General features: G+C 42.1%; 3 protein-coding genes and 1 long non-coding RNA gene across 6 annotated transcripts; all 4 read right to left on the minus strand.

Annotated features, from left to right (window-relative positions):
• Positions 1-1,095: 1,095 nt before the first annotated feature.
• Positions 1,096-6,003, minus strand: LOC115142012 (uncharacterized). 3 transcript variants are annotated; one of them, XR_003865437.2, is made up of 5 exons: positions 4,883-6,003; positions 3,729-3,957; positions 2,294-3,492; positions 1,865-1,972; positions 1,096-1,773 (listed from the first exon to the last, which is right to left on the minus strand). It is a non-coding gene; the product is annotated as an uncharacterized LOC115142012 (long non-coding RNA). The 3 variants fall into 3 exon arrangements; XR_010465749.1 differs by having other exon boundaries at positions 2,294-2,458; positions 2,671-3,492; positions 3,729-6,003; XR_010465748.1 differs by having other exon boundaries at positions 3,729-6,003.
• Positions 6,004-7,323: 1,320 nt separating this feature from the next.
• LOC115142013 (zinc finger protein 37-like) lies at positions 7,324-9,926 on the minus strand. The gene is made up of 2 exons (XM_029681481.2): positions 9,159-9,926; positions 7,324-8,998 (listed from the first exon to the last, which is right to left on the minus strand). The coding sequence occupies exons 1-2, from the start codon at positions 9,352-9,354 to the stop codon at positions 7,851-7,853; spliced, it is 1,344 nt and encodes a 447-aa protein (XP_029537341.1). The 5' UTR covers positions 9,355-9,926; the 3' UTR covers positions 7,324-7,850.
• Positions 9,927-13,408: 3,482 nt separating this feature from the next.
• LOC135575200 (zinc finger protein 23-like) lies at positions 13,409-17,495 on the minus strand. Its single transcript, XM_065027889.1, has 2 exons — positions 17,167-17,495; positions 13,409-15,006 (listed from the first exon to the last, which is right to left on the minus strand). The coding sequence occupies exons 1-2, from the start codon at positions 17,357-17,359 to the stop codon at positions 13,988-13,990; spliced, it is 1,212 nt and encodes a 403-aa protein (XP_064883961.1). The 5' UTR covers positions 17,360-17,495; the 3' UTR covers positions 13,409-13,987.
• A 510-nt stretch (positions 17,496-18,005) lies between these two features.
• Positions 18,006-20,312, minus strand: LOC135575201 (zinc finger protein OZF-like). The gene is made up of 2 exons (XM_065027890.1): positions 19,987-20,312; positions 18,006-19,782 (listed from the first exon to the last, which is right to left on the minus strand). Exons 1-2 carry the CDS (start codon positions 20,156-20,158, stop codon positions 18,572-18,574), a joined length of 1,383 nt encoding a protein of 460 aa, XP_064883962.1. The 5' UTR covers positions 20,159-20,312; the 3' UTR covers positions 18,006-18,571.
• Between the last annotated feature and the right edge of the window lie 835 nt (positions 20,313-21,147).

Raw genomic sequence — 21,147 nt, forward strand, 5'->3', positions numbered from 1 at the left:
ATTCTTAGAGCCATCCTTCACCAGGGTGAGTGAGAAGGACAATGTCAAAGACATAGAAATAGGTTGCATAGAATAAACAGATGTCATTTACATGGCCTGTCCATCATTGCAGCTTGGCTAACACACAGAAGTTTCGCCAATCAAATTATTACAGTGTAATTACCATTTTATCATGTCATTTCTTAGTAAATGGACATTTCTGTACCAGGCTTCCCTCGGCGTTCAATCAGGCAAGACTTTCTGTCAATGGTGCTGTCTGTTCTACCGGTAAGTGAACTACTTATGTGATCACAGAGCCATGGACTGACTGACAGGCTGCCCTGATTATATACTAATTGGAGTCACAGGCGTTTCAATGTTTCTTGTTTTTGCCAATCTGGTGAAGTATTCTCAGTGTCAGTCAAAGGGGAGGGCTCAGGCTGCATGACAATGAAATCTAATAACTACTCCCTTAGTCATTGGAAAACACACATATAACCCTCCCTCATTAACTCACTCATCCATTCACAAGCTGAGAAATATGCTGACATGGTGCTCCATGTAATTAAGAACAGATTCACTTGCACGTGCGCATACACAAAAACACACACACAGAGACCTTTGTGTCTGAGAGAACCGTGAAGGCGACCAACACTACCTCCCAGACTAGCAACAGACACATACCAGCGACAGGCAGACCAACGAGACAGACAGACAGACCAGTGAGTTGTGTTGACAGAGAAACCGTCTCACAGATAGCAGTGTTTGCATCAAGTTGACATGGAGCTGTGCCGGCAGTGTGGAGAAACCTCAGCTGGACAGGAGTCAGACGTCATCTCTGAACAGTCCACTACCTAAAGGACATCGAGCCAACTTGACACAACTGTTGGACACATTGGAGTCAACATGGGCCATCATCCCTGTGAAACGCTTTGACATCTTGTAGAGTCCATGCCTGACGAATTGAGGCTGTTCTGAGTGAAAAAGGGGGTGCAACACGATAATGTACATTCAGTGTGTTACAACAGTTAAGACATAGTCCTGTGTCTTGGTGAGCATTTAGAATTCAGAGAGAAGGCCAGGATCACGCAACACTGCCAGAGAAGATAGACAATAGCAGGTAAAGACACTTTAATAAACATTTTATCAACATGTATTTTGTGCCAGTCGGAATGTCTGCAAAGGTGAAATCTTCTAGAAAACATTTGGGGGTTTTCTGCAGCTGTATAACAAAGGTAGAGAACTGGGTCGCAGATCGACTGTATGTGGCAAGTTAATGTGTTGATTGACCTGTGACTTCTTTTCACATAAAAGGGTTATAAGTGAATTGAAATACAATATCAAATCCATTACCTGCACAAAAAACATACAAAAATATAAAAGCAAACCAAACAAAAATAACCATTGTTTTCAAACCACTCGCTCGGCATATAGGAGGTCACTCAAAGTAAAATTCCATCTCATCACTACAGAATTATGCCAACAGTTCATATGTCAGCGCTAGCAGCTTGGGCTTCAGTTCTCCATCGTCGAGGTTCAGGAAGACTTTCTGCATGAACTCAGAGGTGCTGCCCAGGGCTTTGGGGAAGTTCAGATGGAGGGAGTAGAGTAGCCCAAAAACAACCACGAGAGCGTCTGGCCAGGAGCGGGAGTTAGTCATGACGATCTTATCCTCAAGGACAATGGATACATGGGCCGGTCTGATGGGTATACCACCCACCACCTCATTGTGCTGGCCCACCACTGAGAGAATAGAAACTCCCTCCAGAATACCAGGGTTGCTGAGTTCTCCCACTTTAATGACAGAGGAAAAAAACTACATTTAAAAAACACAATACAAAAGAATGCGTTGATAATGGTACAGGCTGTAAAACCAGGTGAGTACCTCGCAGATTTTGAAGACATCAGAACTGTCCTCTCGTAACAACAAAGGGAGACCAGCCAGGACTGCAGAACGGGCCACGGTGATGTTATTTTCTCCCTGTGAAGTGAACTAAAGAGAGCACATTTCACAATGTCAGTTAGCATTTAAATAATCCAGCAAGTTGCGCTCGTCAACCCCAACATAGGAGTAATCTAATCTGGTTCCAGTCACAGCCAATAGCTGAAGCACATGTCCATGTAGTACATGGGTGGCCAATCTTGTGCACAAAAAGCAGGTGTGGCTACAGGCTTTTGTTCCAACCAAGCAGTAAACAAAGTATTGGTTGAAGATTAGTTGATCAAGTGAACCAGGTGTGTCACTGCTTGGTTGAAACAAGAGTCTGCAGCCACACCAAGATTGTCCATCCCTGATCAAGTGAATCCCACTGACCTGCTCGTTGTACACTCTCAGGATGCTTGAGAATTTCCTCCATGGGTGGTGGACTTCCCCTCCTTCTCCCTGAACAGGGTCAGCAGGCGGCGTGTGGTGGTCCAAGGCAGAGTAGAACGTCTGCTGCAGGCTCTGGTTGGTGATTCTCTGAAACTCAGCATGTACCTAAAGTAAAAGACAAAGCACACAGAACATCCCAATTTATGGCAGTCAGGCAAGTTTAGCCTGCCCTGAGAATTTTGTTACTGATAACCATGACTTGTGAGTACAATCAGAAGAACATGTGACATGCATCAAAAAGGTCTGAACTGCAATGGAAATGTAGATTGTTATGAGCACATGAATGGACAAAGACAACTTTTCTTAGTCTGCTTAACCTGAGCTTCGAGGAAGAGTGCTGGCCAGCGTGTTCTGCTTAACCTGAGCTTCGAGGAAGAGTGCTGGCCAGCGTGTTCTGCTTAACCTGGGCTTCGAGGAAGAGTGCTGGCCAGCGTGTTCTGCTTAACCTGGGCTTCGAGGAAGAGTGCTGGCCAGCGTGTTCTGAGATGCTCTACCGTGGGACTGGATTGAACTATTTCTTGGCGTCGGAGAGCAAATGTCTTCTGCATGTGTTGATTGATGAGTGGCAGGTCTCTGTTTTCTTTCATCATCTCGTGGACCATCTCCAGCCCCTATTTCTCTGTCACTTGGGGACGCTATTAAATTGAAGATTGTCCAAGTCAATCTATGAAGAATGTTGTTTTTGATCTCTTGTTATTTTCAGCACCGTTTCATGTCTCAGATATGCACAATTGCCCTCAGAGCAAACTCAACTTCCATCGAGAAAGTGGGTATGACAAATACCTCAGGCCATCTTCCTAACCGCTCTGGTGGGGCATCCCCCAACTCGGTGGCTGAGAATCCGGTTAAACCGAGGTCTGTATCACGTCGTATTCGCAAAACTTTCCCCGTAGCCCTAGGAGAAGGCAAGTCTTCAATGGTCTCTAAGTTGAAGAGCTCATTGTTGAAATCAGGGTCTTCATAAAGAAGACTGAAATCAAACTTCAGATGCAGTTTCTCCTTGAGCGTTGATATCAGCTCATTCAGTGAGTCAGGTTGAGAGGGCAGAATCACTTTCTCTATTCTGTTGTCGTTGAGGATGACTTTCAGTTTGATGGCTTCATTTACTGACCCTTCTGTTTCCATTTGGAATGTGAAATCTGAAGAAAAGAAAGGACAGAGCGTCAACAGAACTTAAAGCCACAGACTGTACGATTTCCCTATAATTTCCACGAATAAAATGCCCCTTGATTTCAAAGAGTATTACCTAAAATACAACTAACAACAACCGCACGACTGTGTTAAAATAAATTGTTTGCTGAAAGGGATAGCTATATGCCCACTGACCAATGTTATGGCTTGGTGATATGTGTTGAGAGCTTGTCAGTGAACCCACCTTCAGAAGTGGATACTTGGTCTGGATATTCTTTGGAATCAGACTCCAGCTTTTGAATGTGTTCTTCAACCTCACTGATCCAGTGGGTATCCTCTTCCTCTTTACACTGTGGGCTCTGGGCCCTCCTGTCTTAGACGGAGGCCCCACTCTTGAGTACATGACTGCTGCTGCTCAGGGGCAACCTGCACCAAAGTGATAGTAGCTTCAGCCTGCTGCTGGCAGTCGGACTCTGGAGGGAATGAGAAACAGTTGCACATGTAGATCTGTTAAAGTTGGAATACGTTTTGGTAAACCTGCCACATCTGTTTGGAATATTACAACAACAAAGATGTCACTTCAAACAACAAACAATGCTCAGCCTGGTCTCAGACTAGACGTAACATAGTAAAAGTACATCCTGGATGTTCAAATAAGTATATGTTACGTTTGGTATGGTTACATAAGACAGAAGGTTACTTTAAGGCCAAAATGAAAGGAGGGTGGTTGGTCAGGGTGGATGGATGGGTGTATAATGGAAACGTCTAGTAACCCAAAGGTAGCATGTAGCAACTTTTCAACTACTTACTACTTTGCAACTACTTAGCTAACCCCTCCCCTAACCTTAACTCTTTAACCCGAACACCTATCCTAGCTAACGTTAGCCAGCTAGATAAAATTAGCGTTAGCCACCTAGCTACTTTAGCCAAAACAAATTGGAATTCGTAACAACGTTTTTAAAATTCATAACATATTGTACATTTAGCAAATTTATAACATAACACAAATTGTAATTAGTAACAAATTAATACATACCATATGAAATGTAACAAATACTAAATGGAAAGCTTCGGAATTAAGTACAGAATAATATGAAACGTTGATACCAGGTTGCGTTGCTGGATGCTCATCTCCTCCTTTTCAAAAACAAAACTGTGAACAAATGCAGTGGCGCTGTTTCACACGTTGAGGATCTCAGCTCTAAGGCCAGTTCCCCGGACTTCACTGTACAATTAGGTTTTGTAACCAGCACTTTCAATGAAGACTCACCATTGACAAACATTTTTGATCTGGGTAGAAAGCTTGCTAACGTTATTAGATAGACACCCGTGTAGCTACCCCTCCCATTTTGTATGTGGTCAGACGCTACAAACAATTGACTGAATAAAGCTACATACCTCCTTTGTGCAACATCAACAGCCCACGAAGACGTTCGTTCTCCTCTTTCGTATGGAAAACGTCTAGCTGGTACTCTGCTATCGTTTTTTCAACGACCCCAAATATCTCCTCAGCAGCCGCTGTTAATTTCTGGTTGAGAAATTCTCTCTTCAACTCTCTTTTTGACAGTTTTTATTGTTTATTTTCTTCCATGCAAAATTAGTATACACTTCTGCAGAATATAAACACAGAAGCGCATGCCCCTCTGTGTAGGGCATCACCTCTGCTGGAGTGGAATGATATCTATGATATCATGGCGGTCCGCGAAAACAACCGTTTAAAGTGCATGTCGCCACCTACTGTGCTGGAGAATGCGATCAATCATGGTCTGCCTAATTCTGTACTACCAAGCAAATTAAATTCAATAAAACAATAAATCCCTACTAACTTCTACCCCCTCAAAAAACTGCTACGCCATCACAACCCATTAAACTTGATCTATATCATGCTGATGTAGTAACAGTATAGACTTTACGTCTGTCCCCTCGCCCCGACCTGGGCGCGAACCAGGGACGCTCTGCACACGTCAACAGTCACCCTCGAAGCATCGTTACCCATCGCTCCACAAAAGCTGCGGCCCTTGCAGAGCAAGGGCAACCACTACTTCAAGGTCTCAAAGCAAGTGACGTCACCGATTGAAACGCCACTAGCGCGCACCACCGCTAACTAGCTAGCCATTTCACATCGGCTACACTGAAACAATCCACCCCTAAGATTATTCAGCTATGTCTATGTCTACAACCATTTCAACAGTAACATCTGTTACTCCCAATAACAACTTTTGCCGCATCCACAATAACCTTCAACTTGGCATTTCTGCTTTCCACAACCTGAGTCGTGTTGATAATCTTACCAATGAAAGCTATGAAGTTAAATTAATTCACTATCAAAGTGTCCTTTGACCCAGCACATTCATAAGCACAAGATTTCTGAACAGGTCTCGAAACCATGCCAGGTCCAGTAGAAGCACCAGGACATTAGGTCCACTTAGTGCAGTAAGCTCCGTCACGGAAGCTCCACCATGGAAGCTCCATCATTCCACACTGTAGTTCCACAAATCTGTTTTACAGCCTCTGCATATGATACATCATGACTGATTCTATACCTCTGAGCCTCTCTCTGCACCTGGGATCTACCAAATGCTGCACTATGCCCCCCCACCCCCCACAATTACCTTCACATAGCTCTCACATTCACTGTAACCATGTTCCCCACATATTTTCTGTCCTTTACCCTGAGCACCTACATGTCCCATTCTTCTGCATTTAAAACACAGCAATTCATATGGGACAAATTCTCTGACATTGAAACTGATAAATCCTTTCTGTACTTGTCTGGGTAAAAACTTCTCAAAAGTCAGCAGCACTGATAAGCTTTCACTTCTTTGACCCTCTTTCCTACCGATCAACCTTTTGCCCTCAATCACTCTGCTTCCTGTCACATTTCTGTAATATCATCTATGGACATAGATATTGGGACCGCAGTGATGTCTCCCCTCAACCTAGTATTGGCACCAGGGACATTACTTTTAATATTCATCCCATTAAGCTTTCCATCAGGCTACAACAAAATATGAACAATCTACTATTTCCAACGAACTGGGCTAATCTGGCTAATCTGACTTCACCCATCTCTTTCTGTACTGCATTGGTTAGTTGGATAGGGTGTAAATGAGGCCCTGTGGTCTCATCAAACACAATCACCACTTTCCACTCACACATTATTACTCTTGTTCCTTACCTTGGCCCTCTTTATGCTTTCTTTACTAGACCAACCACTGCTTTCAGTGTCAGCTCTATTCTCCCTGTCTTTCCACTACTGACTATTCCTTGACCCGCATCCTCCCACTCCAGACCATCAGAACTGACACCCATTCTGTTCGCATTCCAGCTGTTCCTTCTCCAACCTTTTCTCCATTTCGTCCTCACTACTTGCCTCCTTTTCGGCTGTCAGACTTCCAAACTTCTCACGCATCAGCAACTCATTCACCCAGTTCTGACTCCACACAGTTCTCCAGGCACGAAGTCATTCAAACAAACCTCAAATCTTGTGCATCACAACACAACCTCCAAGCGAGCGCTTCCTCCTCCAGATGACCGAACTCCTCTTGGGACGTCCCTACCCCATGGAGCTTCTCTTCGTGCAACAGGGTCTGTGTCCACACCAGTATAACTCACTAAATGATTAGTGTGTAGATGCAGCCATTTGATAGACAGCTCAGAGATATTTCCACTGTCTTTACAGAGAATTCAAATGGATTTTATTTAAAGATTGGAGCCTGTGTCCTTTTCCTAACACTTGTATTGATTTCATCAGATAATGGTTGCATGGTTGGTTCCCAACATGATCCCGCAATGCTGCCAGAGAAGAGAGAAGCTAAAGAAAAGACACTTCAATGAAACACATTATCAGCCATTTATTCTGTTATACTTTATGGATGTCTGGGAATGTTGGTTGAAAGAAGCTCTCATTTCAGGTGGTATATTTAGTTCCCACTGAACATAGCGTAACTGTATCATACCAATTCTCAATACATGTAAATACACATGAAATGAAATATATATTTTTTCCCTTGGTGCATTTTGGCATTAGGCTCAGAGGTAAGTATGCCATTTGGTGTATGGAAGATCTTGCCACACTAAACACAAGGGAACAAACATTATGAATACTAGGCTGTTTGCAACATCAGGGCAGATGTATTGTGACATATTACCATATATGAACAATACATATTACTCTAAAGACCAATGCAAGGTTTATATACAGACAGAACAGTGGATCACACCATGTCCTCTGTGTCATCCTATAACTAATGAGCAGGGACTCCTGTTGCTCAGAAACCCACTAACTGCTCTGTTAGAACATGATATTAATCAGAGAGCAGTGTCCTGAGGAGGGCTATGTCCTGATTCTCCTCTCACGTGTCTCTCAGTCTGCTGTCTGATTCTCTCCCCCCACACAGGGAACAGTCATGTGTTCACCTCTTTGTAAACCCTCTTCACGTGGCTCTGTATGGTCTGAAACCATTGTGGCATTGGCCACGTTCAAGACACCTATATGTTTGTGAGCTGTGTGATGCTTCTTTAACATACTTGATGTGGTAAAGCATTTTCTACACACAGGACACATGTATGGCTTCTCCCCTGTGTGAGTCCTCATGTGCACTATCAGAGATGTATTCTGGCTGAAACATTTGCCACAATCCTGGCATTGATGTGGTTTCTCCCCTGTGTGGCTCCTCATATGTAAGTTTAGGTGTCCACGCTGAGTAAATCCTTTGCCACAATCTTGACAGTGAAACGGCTTCTCCCCTGTATGACTCCTCAAATGCCTTTTCAGGAAAGTATCCCAAGCAAAATATTTACCACAAATATGACAACACTTTGCTCCGATGTGAGTTTGTAGGTGATCTATCATACTTTCTGTGGACTGACAGAATTTTCCACACACACCACAAAGATGTTCTTTATCCTGTGTGTGCATTTGCACATGATTTAATAAAGAAGCCATGGAGTCAAATTGCTTTCCACATACCTTACAACTAGGAGCAGCATCCCAGCTTACACTGGGTCTCGAGTGTGATTTTAGATGGTTCAATTTCCTGTCCTTAACACTATGAAAACTTTGTCCTTTTACTGTCTTTGTTCTCTTTGATTTGAGTGGCTTTAACATTGGACCTGACAGAGGTCCTCCACTCTCCATCCTGTCAATATGTCCTCTGTTTTCACTCTGAGCTGCAGAACACTCTGTATCTACTGCAGAGAAGGGCTGAGACTCTCTGGTTGGTTCTGATACACCATAGTCTTCTACATAAGGTTCTGTTTTGATCTGTTCAGTTGAGGTGCTGGGTAGAGAGTATCTCTCTTCAAGTGAGGACTGAGTTGGGTCCTGATAATAGTCACTTGATACACAGCCGTAAGAATTTATAAACTCGTTGAAATGATTCTCATCCTCCTGACTGGTCCTTGGTTCATTCTGTTCATCTTTCATCCGTGTGGGTTCTGGGTCCTTCTGCCCCAGACTGGGGCTCCACTCCTGCTGCTCATCAGACACGGTGACAGTGAGCTGCTGGGGGTCTGGAGATAATGGGGGAAAACTCAAAAGCTGACTTGAGACGTAGCTAGGCTTACAATCATTATATTTTTACAGAACTTGATTTTGTAAATACTCTACAACATTAATTAAATTGAAAGCTAATCGTAATTCATATGAAATTAACGTTATTAAAACAAACACCTGCTCGTCTGTGTAACTTGATCTGTGGCTTAGAACGAATATCCAGCATGCTCCGTAGACGCCTGTTCTCCTCCTTTGTGTGAGAAACCTCTTCCTGGTACTCTGCTATCGTTTCTTCTACGACACCAAATATCTCTTCAGCTGCCGCTATTAATTTCTGGTTGAGAAACACTCTCAAGTACTCAATTTTAGACATTTTTTGAGCAGAAAAGCTGTCTCGCTAGCCAAGTTAGCCAGCGAGCTACCAACGTAAACAAAGTAAACAAGACAAAGAGCGCTGTCAGTCTTTGTGCGTGCACGGTATAATACATTTTGCATTGTCGCCCCCTACTGGAGCGGCAGGCACAGGTCGTCGCGATCCTGCAGGTGACGCCGGCTGTGCTGCTTTTGAGAAGAGGGCTGATTATTAATAGGCAAAATGAATGAATCTCTAATCCCTTTTCATACTAATCATTGATCAGATTGAATAAGTATTTCCCAATCTATTCTTGGAGGTCCTCCAGTGTGTGCATTTCTATTAAAGCCCAGCACATAGACCTACATGTAATAGACTGCAGAGCTGGTGGTGCTGCTCCAGCACTACTGGTGCAAATCTGAAGTTTAGATCAATCATTGCCTCCCTAGATCACAAAAGTACACAAAAAATAAAATACACCGTAATGTTATCACTAATTCAAAATTCTCATGTCTGCAATTAATTCAAGGAAGAGAAGAGGAGTAATGTACAGTGCCTTCAGAAAGTATTCATAACCCTTGACTTATTCCACATTGTGTTGTTAGTCTGAATTCAAAATGTATCTAAAAAAAATAAAATCTCACCCATCTACACACAGTACCTCATAATGACAAAGTGAAAATATGTTTTTAGAAATACATAAATATCTCATTTAAATAAGTATTCACACCACTGAGTCAATACTTTGTAGAAGCACCTTTGGAGGTGATTACAACTTTGAGTTGTCTTGGGTATGTCTGTATCAGCTTTGCACATCTGGATTTGGGGATTTTCTCAAGCTCTGTTTAGTTACATGGGGAGCGGCGATGAACAGCAATCTTCAAGTCTTTCCACAGATTTTCAATGGGATTCAAGTTTGGGCTTCGGCTGGGTGACTCAATAACTTTTATTGTTCTGAAGCCATTCCAATGTTGTTTTGGCTGTATGCTTAGGTTCACTGTCCTGTTGGAATGCAAATCTCACCCCAGTCCAAGGTCATTTGCACTCTGATCATGTTCTCATTAAGTATTTGCCTGTATTTGGCTCCATTCATTGTTTCATCTATCCTTGCCAGTCTTCCAGTCCCTGCTGCTGAAAAGCATCCCCATACCATGATGCTGCCCCCACCATGCTTCACAGTAGGTATGGTGTTAGACGGGTGATGAGCTGTTTCTGGTTTTCTCCAGACATCGAGCTTTGCATTCAGGCCAAAGTGTTCATGTTGTCTCACCAGACCACATAACCTTTTGCCTTATGATCTGTCTTTCACATTCCTTTTTTTGCAAACTCCAGGCATGCCGTCATGTGCCTTTTTCTCAGGAGTGGCTTCCATCTGGCCACTCTCCCATAAAGCCCAGATTGGCGAAGTGCTGTAGAGACTGTTGTCCTTCTGGCAGGTTCTCCCATCACAGCCAAGGAACTCTGAGTGTTCATTGCGTTCTTGGTCACCTCCCTGACCAAGGTCCTACTTGCCCGGTTTCTCCGTTTGGTCGGAAGGCAAGCTCTAGGCAGAGTCTGGGTAGTTCCACATTCTTTTCAATTTCCCAACGATGGACACCACTGAGCTCTCAGAAACTTTCAACACTCTAGACATTGTTTTATACCCTTCCCCAGCTATATGCCTCATCACAATTGTATCTCAGAGAACTAGAGTTCCTTGGACTTCATGGTATAGATTCTGCTTTGACACGCACTTCTTCTTTAAGTTTTTATTGGCGAATCGCAACCAACTGGCAGGTGCAATACACCACCACCTACTGTTCTGGAGTGTGAGGCCGGTCACGACCTATATATACCACTATATTCTCTCAACTAACCCTGAACTTCTAATAAAATAAAAATAATTCCCTACAAACCTCACTACTCCAGTTATCCCCACATAAAATACCACCTTCTCCCCATTCCCGTCCAACCTCTCTGACCCTGTCAAACAACCTCTCCCTTTCTACATCACACATTTCACAAAATAATATGTTCCATTTCCTCTACCATACAGCCATTACACATTCCAGTACCATGCTTCCCTATCAATTTCCAAGAGGAATTCAATCCTCTATGCCCTAATCTGATCCCACACAACATAACTGTATGCCCTAATCTGATCCCACACAACATAACTGTATGCCCTAATCTGATCCTACACAACATAACTGTATGCCCTAATCTGATCCCACACAACATAACTGTATGCCCTGATCTGATCCTACACAACATAACTGTATGCCCTAATCTGATCCTACACAACATAACTGTATGCCCTAATCTGATCCTACACAACATAACTGTATGCCCTAATCTGATCCCACACAACATAACTGTATGCCCTAATCTGATCCTACACAACATAACTGTATGCCCTAATCTGATCCTACACAACATAACTGTATGCCCTAATCTGATCCTACACAACATAACTGTATGCCCTAATCTGATCCTACACAACATAACTGTATGCCCTAATCTGATCCCACACAACATAACTGTATGCCCTAATCTGATCCCACACAACATAACTGTATGCCCTAATCTGATCCTACACAACATAAATGTATGCCCTAATCTGATCCTACACAACATAACTGTATGCCCTAATCTGATCCCACACAACATGACTTCCTCCCTTCTGTTCCCATTATAACACTATCTCCCGTACAGATGTCCGTGTACTATAAACATGTCTGCCCTTACTACTTCATCTCATTGTCTCTGCCAGCAATCTAACCCATTTTTCCGAATCAATGTTTTAATTTCCTCTCTACCCAACTGCACCTGTATATCCACAATATTATTTTCACTGCTTTTTTGGCTATTATATCTACTATATAATTTCCATTAACTCCTTTATGAGCTGGAATCCAACAGAACTGAATGTCAATACCATTTCTTTAAGCCCAACAACAGCAGCATTATTTCTACCCATAAATCCTCATGTTCTGACTTTCAAATCAAAATCACATTTGATTTTTCACAAACACACATTTAGCATGGTATTGTGGATGTAGCGAAATGCTTTCCAGATCTTAAACTACACAAAACAGACATATTGCTATTCTTCCTGGTTGGACCTCTATCCATTGCAATCCAACAATTATAACAACTATTTCTGTTGAATCTACAGATAAATAATTTGCTAGCCTCTTGCAGAGATTAACATCGAACTCAGTAATAAATGCACCTGCTCCTGTCTTCCCATTCATGGGATCCTTTGAACCATCTGTATGCACTGCAAGACAAGAATAAAACTGATCAGTAATATATTGATCCACTATTGCTGCTACATGATCTTCTTCACACCACCGTTTCTTTTCTTCGATCAGGCTAAAATCGACATGTGGTCTTGTATAAAACCACAGTAACACATTTCCTATTGCCACAGATGGCTCTATAACAAGTTCCCTGGTGTCCATCTTTATAAACCCATTTTCCAAATCTCTGGGTCAAAACTCCTCTTTTGATATCTTTCATATTACCAGCAGTCTTCCAATACTGTCAGTGTAGGATGATCTCCCATACTACCCTTCAGTCTTGCCCAGTACGCCAGGGTACACTTAACTCTAAGGGTTAGTGGCATTTCCCCATTATCTACTTGTAAAGCCTCAACCGGTGTAGTTTTAAATGCACCATCGCACAGCCTGAGTGCCCTAGATTGCCTATCTGCCCTCTCTGACATACACTGTCAACTGTGTTGCCTTATATAGACAGGTGTGTTTCTTTCTAAATCATGTCTGAACAATTGAATTGGCCACAGCTGGACTCCAATCAAGTTGTAGCGACAGTTCAAGGATGATCAAAGGAAATTGGATGCACCTGAGCTAAGGGGTGTGCATACGTCAATGAGAAATTTCTGTAATTCATTTTCAATACATTTCTTAAAACATGTTTTCACTTTGTTATTATGGGGTATTGTGTGTAGATGGGTGAGGAAAAATATGAATCAACTTTGAATACAGGCTGTAACAGAACAAAATGTGGAATAAGTCAAGGGGTATGAATACTTTCTGAAGGCACTGTATTTCATAGAAATAAAGCCAGTCGATTCAGAGAACGACATGTTTTAATGCACCTCTTGTACGGTCTGAAACACTCTCCCCACACAGGAAACTACTGCCGTGTTGTCAGGAGGATTTATCAGGTTGTTATTATGGTTTATCCCTCTTGTGAATGTTCTCAGACCTTCTAGGGGACTTCATCCATTTGAAGCATTTAGCAGCAATCGAATCAAAACATTTTCTTCGTGACACACTTTGTAAGCAGCAGGTGTAGACTAACAGTGAAACATAATTGCACTGTCTTACCCAGAGAAACTTACAGTCAGTGATTTCAAAACAGGTAAAACAACCACATTAACAGTCACTGCGAGTAACATATTTCCTCAATAAAGTGTCTGAGTGAAACATGTATCACAAACAAGGTCTACAGTCAGTATTTTCTACACTAAAGTATTCTGTGCATTGTCATTACACCTTGCCAAACGTCCAGTCTATGCAAAGCCTCTGCCAGTCACTGCAGTGAAGTCTTCTCTTCCATGTGAAATCTCATGCCAGGTTGACTGGGTGCTAGTGCTGAAATACATGTCACAAAGATGGCAATGATGTGGGTTTTCCCATGTGGATCTTCATGTGTAGCTTCCGGTGATAATTCTGCTTGAATCCTTGGCCACAATACTGCCCTTATATGGTTTCACCCCTGTATGAGTCCTGATGTGGACTGTCAGATCAGGGTTTCTGCTGAAACATTTGCCACAGACAGGGCAGCGATGTGGTTTCTCCCCAGAGTGGCTCTTCATATGCACCGACAGGTTTCCACTCTGACTGAATCCTTTGCCACAATGATGACAGCGAAACGGCTTCTCCCCTGTATGACTCCTCAAATGCCTTTTCAGGAAAGCATCCCAAGCAAAATATTTACCACAAATATGACAACACTTTGCTCCGATGTGAGTTTGTAGGTGATCTATCATACTTTCTGTAGACTGACAGAATTTTCCACACACACCACAAAGATGTTCTTTATCCTGTGTGTGCATTTGCACATGATTTAATAAAGAAGCCATGGAGTCAAATTGCTTTCCACATACCTTACAACTAGGAGCAGCATCCCAGCTTACACTGGGTCTCGAGTGTGATTTTAGATGGTTCAATTTCCTGTCCTTAACACTATGAAAACTTTGTCCTTTTACTGTCTTTGTTCTCTTTGATTTGAGTGGCTTTAACATTGGACCTGACAGAGGTCCTCCACTCTCCATCCTGTCAATATGTCCTCTGTTTTCACTCTGAGCTGCAGAACACTCTGTATCTACTGCAGAGAAGGGCTGAGACTCTCTGGTTGGTTCTGATACACCATAGTCTTCTACATAAGGTTCTGTTTTGATCTGTTCAGTTGAGGTGCTGGGTAGAGAGTATCTCTCTTCAAGTGAGGACTGAGTTGGGTCCTGATAATAGTCACTTGATACACAGCCGTAAGAATTTATAAACTCATTGAAATGATTCTCATCCTCCTGACTGGTCCTTGGTTCATCCTGTTCATCTTTCATCCGTGTGGGTTCTGGGTCCTTCTGCCCCAGACTGGGGATCCACTCCTGCTGCTCAGGGGAAACCACCTCATCAGACACGGTGACAGTGAGCTGCTGGAGATCTGGAGAGGAGAGAGGGATGAAATAGAACATTCCAAGAGCTGAATTGACGTACCCAGCTAACAACAAAATGTTCCCACAACTTTATTTGAATATTTCCTTAAGCGTCTCATTCGGTCATTAACTAACGTTTTCTTAGGAATGTTCCTGGGATGTGCAAGGCATGTTTCCAAGAGACCATTCCCTTAATGTCAAATAGAACATACCCAGAACATGGTTACCATGTTCTCAGAATGTAATATATTAATGTTCTAGGCATGTTTCATGGGAATTTTGCAAGAACATTCATGTCTCCAGTTTTCTGCTGGTTAGGAGAATATTTCATCAATGTCCCACCAAACATACACAGAACATGGTTGTCATGTTCTCAGAACATGAGATATTAATGTTCCAGACATGTTTAATAGGAACCTTGCAAAAACATTTCTGTCCACAATATAAAATGTTTTACACATCACGTCTTGTTACTGTTGCCAAGCCAATTAAGGCCCTGATTGGTGAACAACTGATTCATTCAAATCTTTGTCTGTTGGCAAGGTTAGGGAAACTCATACACAGAGTACTTTTAAAACACTGTGTATTAAACTTCCATATTTGACATACATAATTACATTGTGCATGTTCAATTAATCAGGAAGTATTATTCAACATGTCTAGCTTTTCACTCCAACCCCAGTTGTCACCAGCCTGATTCAGTGTATCCACCAGCTAATTAGGATAATCAGGTGTGCTATATTATTGTTGGAGTGAAAACCTACAGGATGGTAGCTCTCTAGGAACAGAGCTGGATAGCCATGCTCTAGGGCATGAACTCATTGGGAAAGGGGGATTCCTAGTCTGTTGTACAATTGAATGCCTTCAACTGAAATGTGTCTTCCGCATTTAACCCAACACCTCTGAATCAGAGAGGTGCGGGGGGCTGCCATAATCGACATCCAGGTCTTTGGTACCCAGGGAACAGTGGGTTATCTGCCTTGCTCAGGGGCAGAAAGACAGATTTTTACTTTGTCAGCTCGGGGATTCGATCCAGCAACCTTTTAGTTACTGACTCAACACTCATCAATAGTTAGGCCCTGTCAAGAAGAAACCCTAACCCTCCTTCCTAGACACTTGAGTAGACCTGAAACAACTTGATATGTGTAAGCAATAGGGTGAATTAACTTTGAAGTACACTCAATACAAACGTATTGATCCTAGTGATTGAGGAGTATCATTAAAACAGGTTAATATGCTGCACAAACATTAGATAATATAGAAAGCCCTTCAATTGTTGAAATAAGTCAATCAAATCAATGAGAGAATAGTCCAATTAACTGATAACTGACACAGACATGGTGGCGTAGCAGGAAGATCTGATTGCCATGAACAAATCGGTTGCGAGTTCAAATCCCACATGTTGCATAATAATTACTACAAATCAACATGCACAATGTAATCATGAGGTCAAATGTGGTAGTTGAAAACAGTGTGTTAAAAGCACTGTGGGTGTGTGAGTAACCTTAACTTTGCCAACAGACAAAGAGCTGTGAATGGATTACCAATCAGGGTCTTAATGGGCTTGGCAACAGTAACAAGGTGTAATGGTTTTTGGGGGGAGAACGTTTCTTTCGGGACAAATCAGGCGACATACTGACAACTGATACACAGAAATGTTATTGCAATGTTCCCATGAAATGTGTCTAGAACATGAACATCGTACATTCTGAGAACTTGGCACCATGTCCTGTGTAGAATTTGTGGGACGTTGCTGCAATAGTTTCCTAACCATCCGAAAACCGGACAGAAATATTTTTTTGCAACGTACGTCTAGAACATTGTTATATATTCTGATAACATTGTAACGACGTTCTTGATAAGATCTGTGTGACATTAAAAAGAGAATGTTCTAACTTTAACACCAAAACATGCTAACGGGTTCTCAGAATGTCTTTGCTAACAAAGATAGAATGTTTCCATAACTAAAGGAAAACTAGACAATCAAACTTGGGACGATTACGGGTAACATAAAAAAAAATCTCCCTATAATTGTTAGCCGGGTAGTTAGATGGGTTTAAGATTGAGTATTCTTCTTACAGATATTGTAACCATCTACACTCAACATTTTATTACATTGATATCTTATCGTGTCTCATATTAAATGAATGTTGAAAATACAAACACACCTTGTCTATGTAACTTGATATCTGGCTTAGTACGGATATCGAGCGTGAGCCGTAGACGACTGTTCTCCTCCCTTGTGCGAGAAACCTCTTCCTTGTACCTTGCTAGGGTTTCTTCAACGACACCAAATATCTCCTCAGCTGCCGCTATCAATCTCTGGTTTAGAAACATTCTCAAAAACTCTATTTTAGACATTTGTAGAGAAGGAAAGTTGGCTAGATAGCTACCAAGTCGAAAATATAAAGAGCGCTGAGGCGAAGCGAGAGGTTTCACTCTCCCCTAACTCTGTCCAAAACAAGCCCAATGCGTTTACATGGGCTTATTTTTTTTTACCCAAGGTCGTCGCCTACCTTCCCATTGTTAGGGCGGAGACATGAGCATCTCGTCATTATATAGTCTTTGTGCGTGCACGACATAATACATTTTGCACTGTCGTCCCCTGCTGGAGCGGAAGGTGCAGGTCGTGAAGCGCCTGCAGTTTGCATATTCTGCCTTTGAGAAGAGGACACTGATTACTGAGCAAAATTATTTAATCTCTCGTCATTAATCAGATTGAATAAGTATATCCCAATCTATTGTTGGAGTTCCTCCAGGTGTCTGTACATTTCTATTCTAATCCTGCAAATAGACCTAAATGTGAAAGACTGCAGAGCTGGTGGCACCGCTCCAGCAATACTGGTGCAAATCTGAAGTTTAGATTAATCATTGCCTCCCTTGATCACAAAAGTACACAAAAAATAGAATACACCATAATGCTATCACGAATCCAACATTCTCATGTCTGCAATTAACTAAAGAAAGAAGAGGGATATATTTCATAGAAATAAAGAATGACAGCAGATTTAGGGAATTAGATGTTTTAATGCACTTCCTTGTGTTGTCTGAAAGACTCTCCCTACACGGGACGACTGTCACGTTGTCATGAGGTTTTTTGTCGGGTTGTCATTATGTTTTCTCCCTCTTGTGAATGTTCTTCTCATATCTTCTAGGGGAGTTCATCCATTTGAAGCATTTAGCAGCAATCATTGCATTATGTATGTTTTTCATAAAACAATGATATGGATTCTCTCCTGTGTCAATTGGACTTCTTGCATTTACATTTTGGTCATTTAGTTGACACTCTTACCCAGAGCAACTTACAATTAGTGATTTCAAAACAGGTAAAACAACCACATTAACAGTCACTGCGAGTAACATATTTCCTCAATAAAGTGTCTGAGTGAAACATGTATCACAAACAAGGTCTACAGTCAGTATTTTCTACACTAAAGTATTCTGTGCATTGTCATTATATGTCCTCCCAAACGTCCAGTCTATGCAAAGCCTCTGCCAGTCACTGCAGTGAAGTCTTCTCTTCCATGTGAAATCTCATGCCAGGTTGACTGGGTGCTAGTGCTGAAATACATGTCACAAAGATGGCAATGATGTGGGTTTTCCCATGTGGATCTTCATGTGTAGCTTCCGGTGATAATTCTGCTTGAATCCTTGGCCACAATACTGGCACTTATATGGTTTCACCCCTGTATGAGTCCTCATGTGGACTGTCAGATCAGGGTTTCTTATGAAACATTTTCCGCATAAACGACAGCAAAATGGCCTCTCCCCTGTGTGAATCTTCATGTGTGTGTTCATATAAGATTTACTGCTGAAACATTTCCCACAAACAGGGCAGCAATGCGGTTTCTCCCCAGAGTGGCTCTTCATATGCACAGCCAGGTTTCCACTCTGACTGAATCCTTTGCCACAAAACTGGCAGCGGTACGGTCTCTCCCCTGTATGAATCCTCTTGTGCGCTGTGAGATCTGGATTTTTTCTGAAACACTTGCCACAATCAGGACAGCGAAACGATTTCTCCCCTGGGTGAACCTTCATATGATCATTCAGCTCAGCACTCCCAGGGAAAAATGTACCACAAACATGACAAACTCTAGCTCCAACGTGGGTTTCTAGATGATCTAACATGCTTTCTGTGGACTCTAAGTGTATTCCACACACACCACATAGACATTCTTTGTCCTGTGCATGCTTTCTTGCATGATTCACTAAAGAAGCTAAGTAGGAGAAATACATTCCACAAAATTTACAGTGGATATAGGCACTTTGTTTTCTTACTGTCTGTAATCTCTTTGATGGTGATCTCTTGGATTTAAGTGGCTTTGAACCTGACAGAGGTCTACTCTCTACCCCTTTGACACATTTCATGTTTTTACTCTGAGCTGCAGAAGACTCTAGATTTTCTGCAAATAGGGGCTGAGGCTCACGGGATGGTTCTGATACTCCATTGTCTTCTGCATCAAGTTCTGATTTGATCTGTATCATGTTCTGTTCAATTAAGGTGCTGGGTAGAGAGTAGTTCCTCTGTGCAGTTGAGGTGCTGGGAAGACAGTACGTCTCTTCATAGTCTTCACTTTGGGTTTCATAAAGAAGTGAGGACTGAGTCAGGTCCTGGTGGTTGGAGTCATTTTTCAAAGATGACTCTAGTTCCTCCGGTTCCTCTTTTATCTGTATGTAATGTGGGTCTTCCTGCCCCAGACTGGGGCTCCACTCCTGCTCACAGTGTTGCTGCTCAGGGAGAACCTCCTTTTCAGATACAGGGTGGTGGGTGGACTGTTGGATGTCTGGAGGGAAGGATAGAGAATTAAATAAAACATCTAAAACGTTGACATGAATAGTATTCTAGTTAGACAGCTAGCTAGGAATGTAGATAGATACTAACATAGCTAGCTAGCTACATTGTCATTTGTCGATAAATCCTGACATTTATCACTTGACACATGCAAAGAACGTTTAAAATATAACAGCTAGCAGCCTCAGTCACACACCTATTCTGTGTAATAGTATATCTGGTTTAATAACTACATCGAGCATGCTACGCAGACGGCTGTTCTCTTCCTGGTACTCTGCTATCGTTTCTTCAATGACGCCAAATATCTCCTCAGCTGCCATTGTCAATCTCTGGCTGAGAAACACTCTCAATAACTGTATATTAGACATTTTTTTAGGAAACAAGTTGTTTCAGCTTGCTAACGGATAATGACAGGAACATTTACAACAACATAGCGTAGACACTGTATGGGGTTAACAAAGGAGGGCGTTCCTTTGAGCACGGCGTCAAACACATTTTGCACTATCGCCACCTGCTGGAACGGAATGCGACTTCGGTGCTTCAAATTGTTGTCCTTTTGGAACAGGAAACATAGTAAGTCAGTTGTATGGGGTCAATTTCACGCCATATGTATTGAATTAAAAATAAAATAAATCGTGAACATTAAACATTTTGCCTACGCTCTTGCCTGCATGGACTACGTTTTGGTTACGCTACTCGTATATTTGCTTTCGATGTCTGTTTCTTTGCTTTCACTGCCAGTCTTTTCGATTGCGAGTTTTGGCATTATTTTTCCGTGAAGGGCGTGTTTTAGAGGAAGGCTTAAACAATGAGTCTCCATTTTTTATTTTTTTATATTTAACCAGGTAGGCAAGTTGAGAACAAGTTCTCATTTACAACTGCGACCTGGTCAAGATAAAGTAAAGCAGTTCGACACATACAACAACACAGAGTTACACATGGAGTAAAACAAACATACAGTCAATAATACAGTAGAAAAATAAGTCTAAATATGATGTGAGCAAATGAGGTGAGATAAGGGAGGTAAAGGCAAAAAAAGGCCATGGTGGCGAAGTAAATACAATATAGCAAGTAAAACACTGGAATATTAGATTTGCAGTGGAAGAATGTGCAAAGTAGAAATAAAAATAATGGGGTGCGAAGGAGCAAAATAAATAAATACAGTAGGGGAAGAGGTAGTTGTTTGGGCTAAATTATAGATGGGCTATGTACAGGTGCAGTAATCTGTGAGCTGCTCTGACAGCTGGTGCTTAAAGCTAGTGAGGGAGATAAGTGTTTCCAGTTTCAGAGATTTTTGTAGTTCGTTCCAGTCATTGGCAACAGAGAACTGGAAGGAGAGGCGGCCAAAGGAAGAATT

This window comes from Oncorhynchus nerka, linkage group LG14 (genome assembly GCF_034236695.1).
Source record: "Oncorhynchus nerka isolate Pitt River linkage group LG14, Oner_Uvic_2.0, whole genome shotgun sequence".
Taxonomy (NCBI): domain Eukaryota; kingdom Metazoa; phylum Chordata; class Actinopteri; order Salmoniformes; family Salmonidae; genus Oncorhynchus; species Oncorhynchus nerka.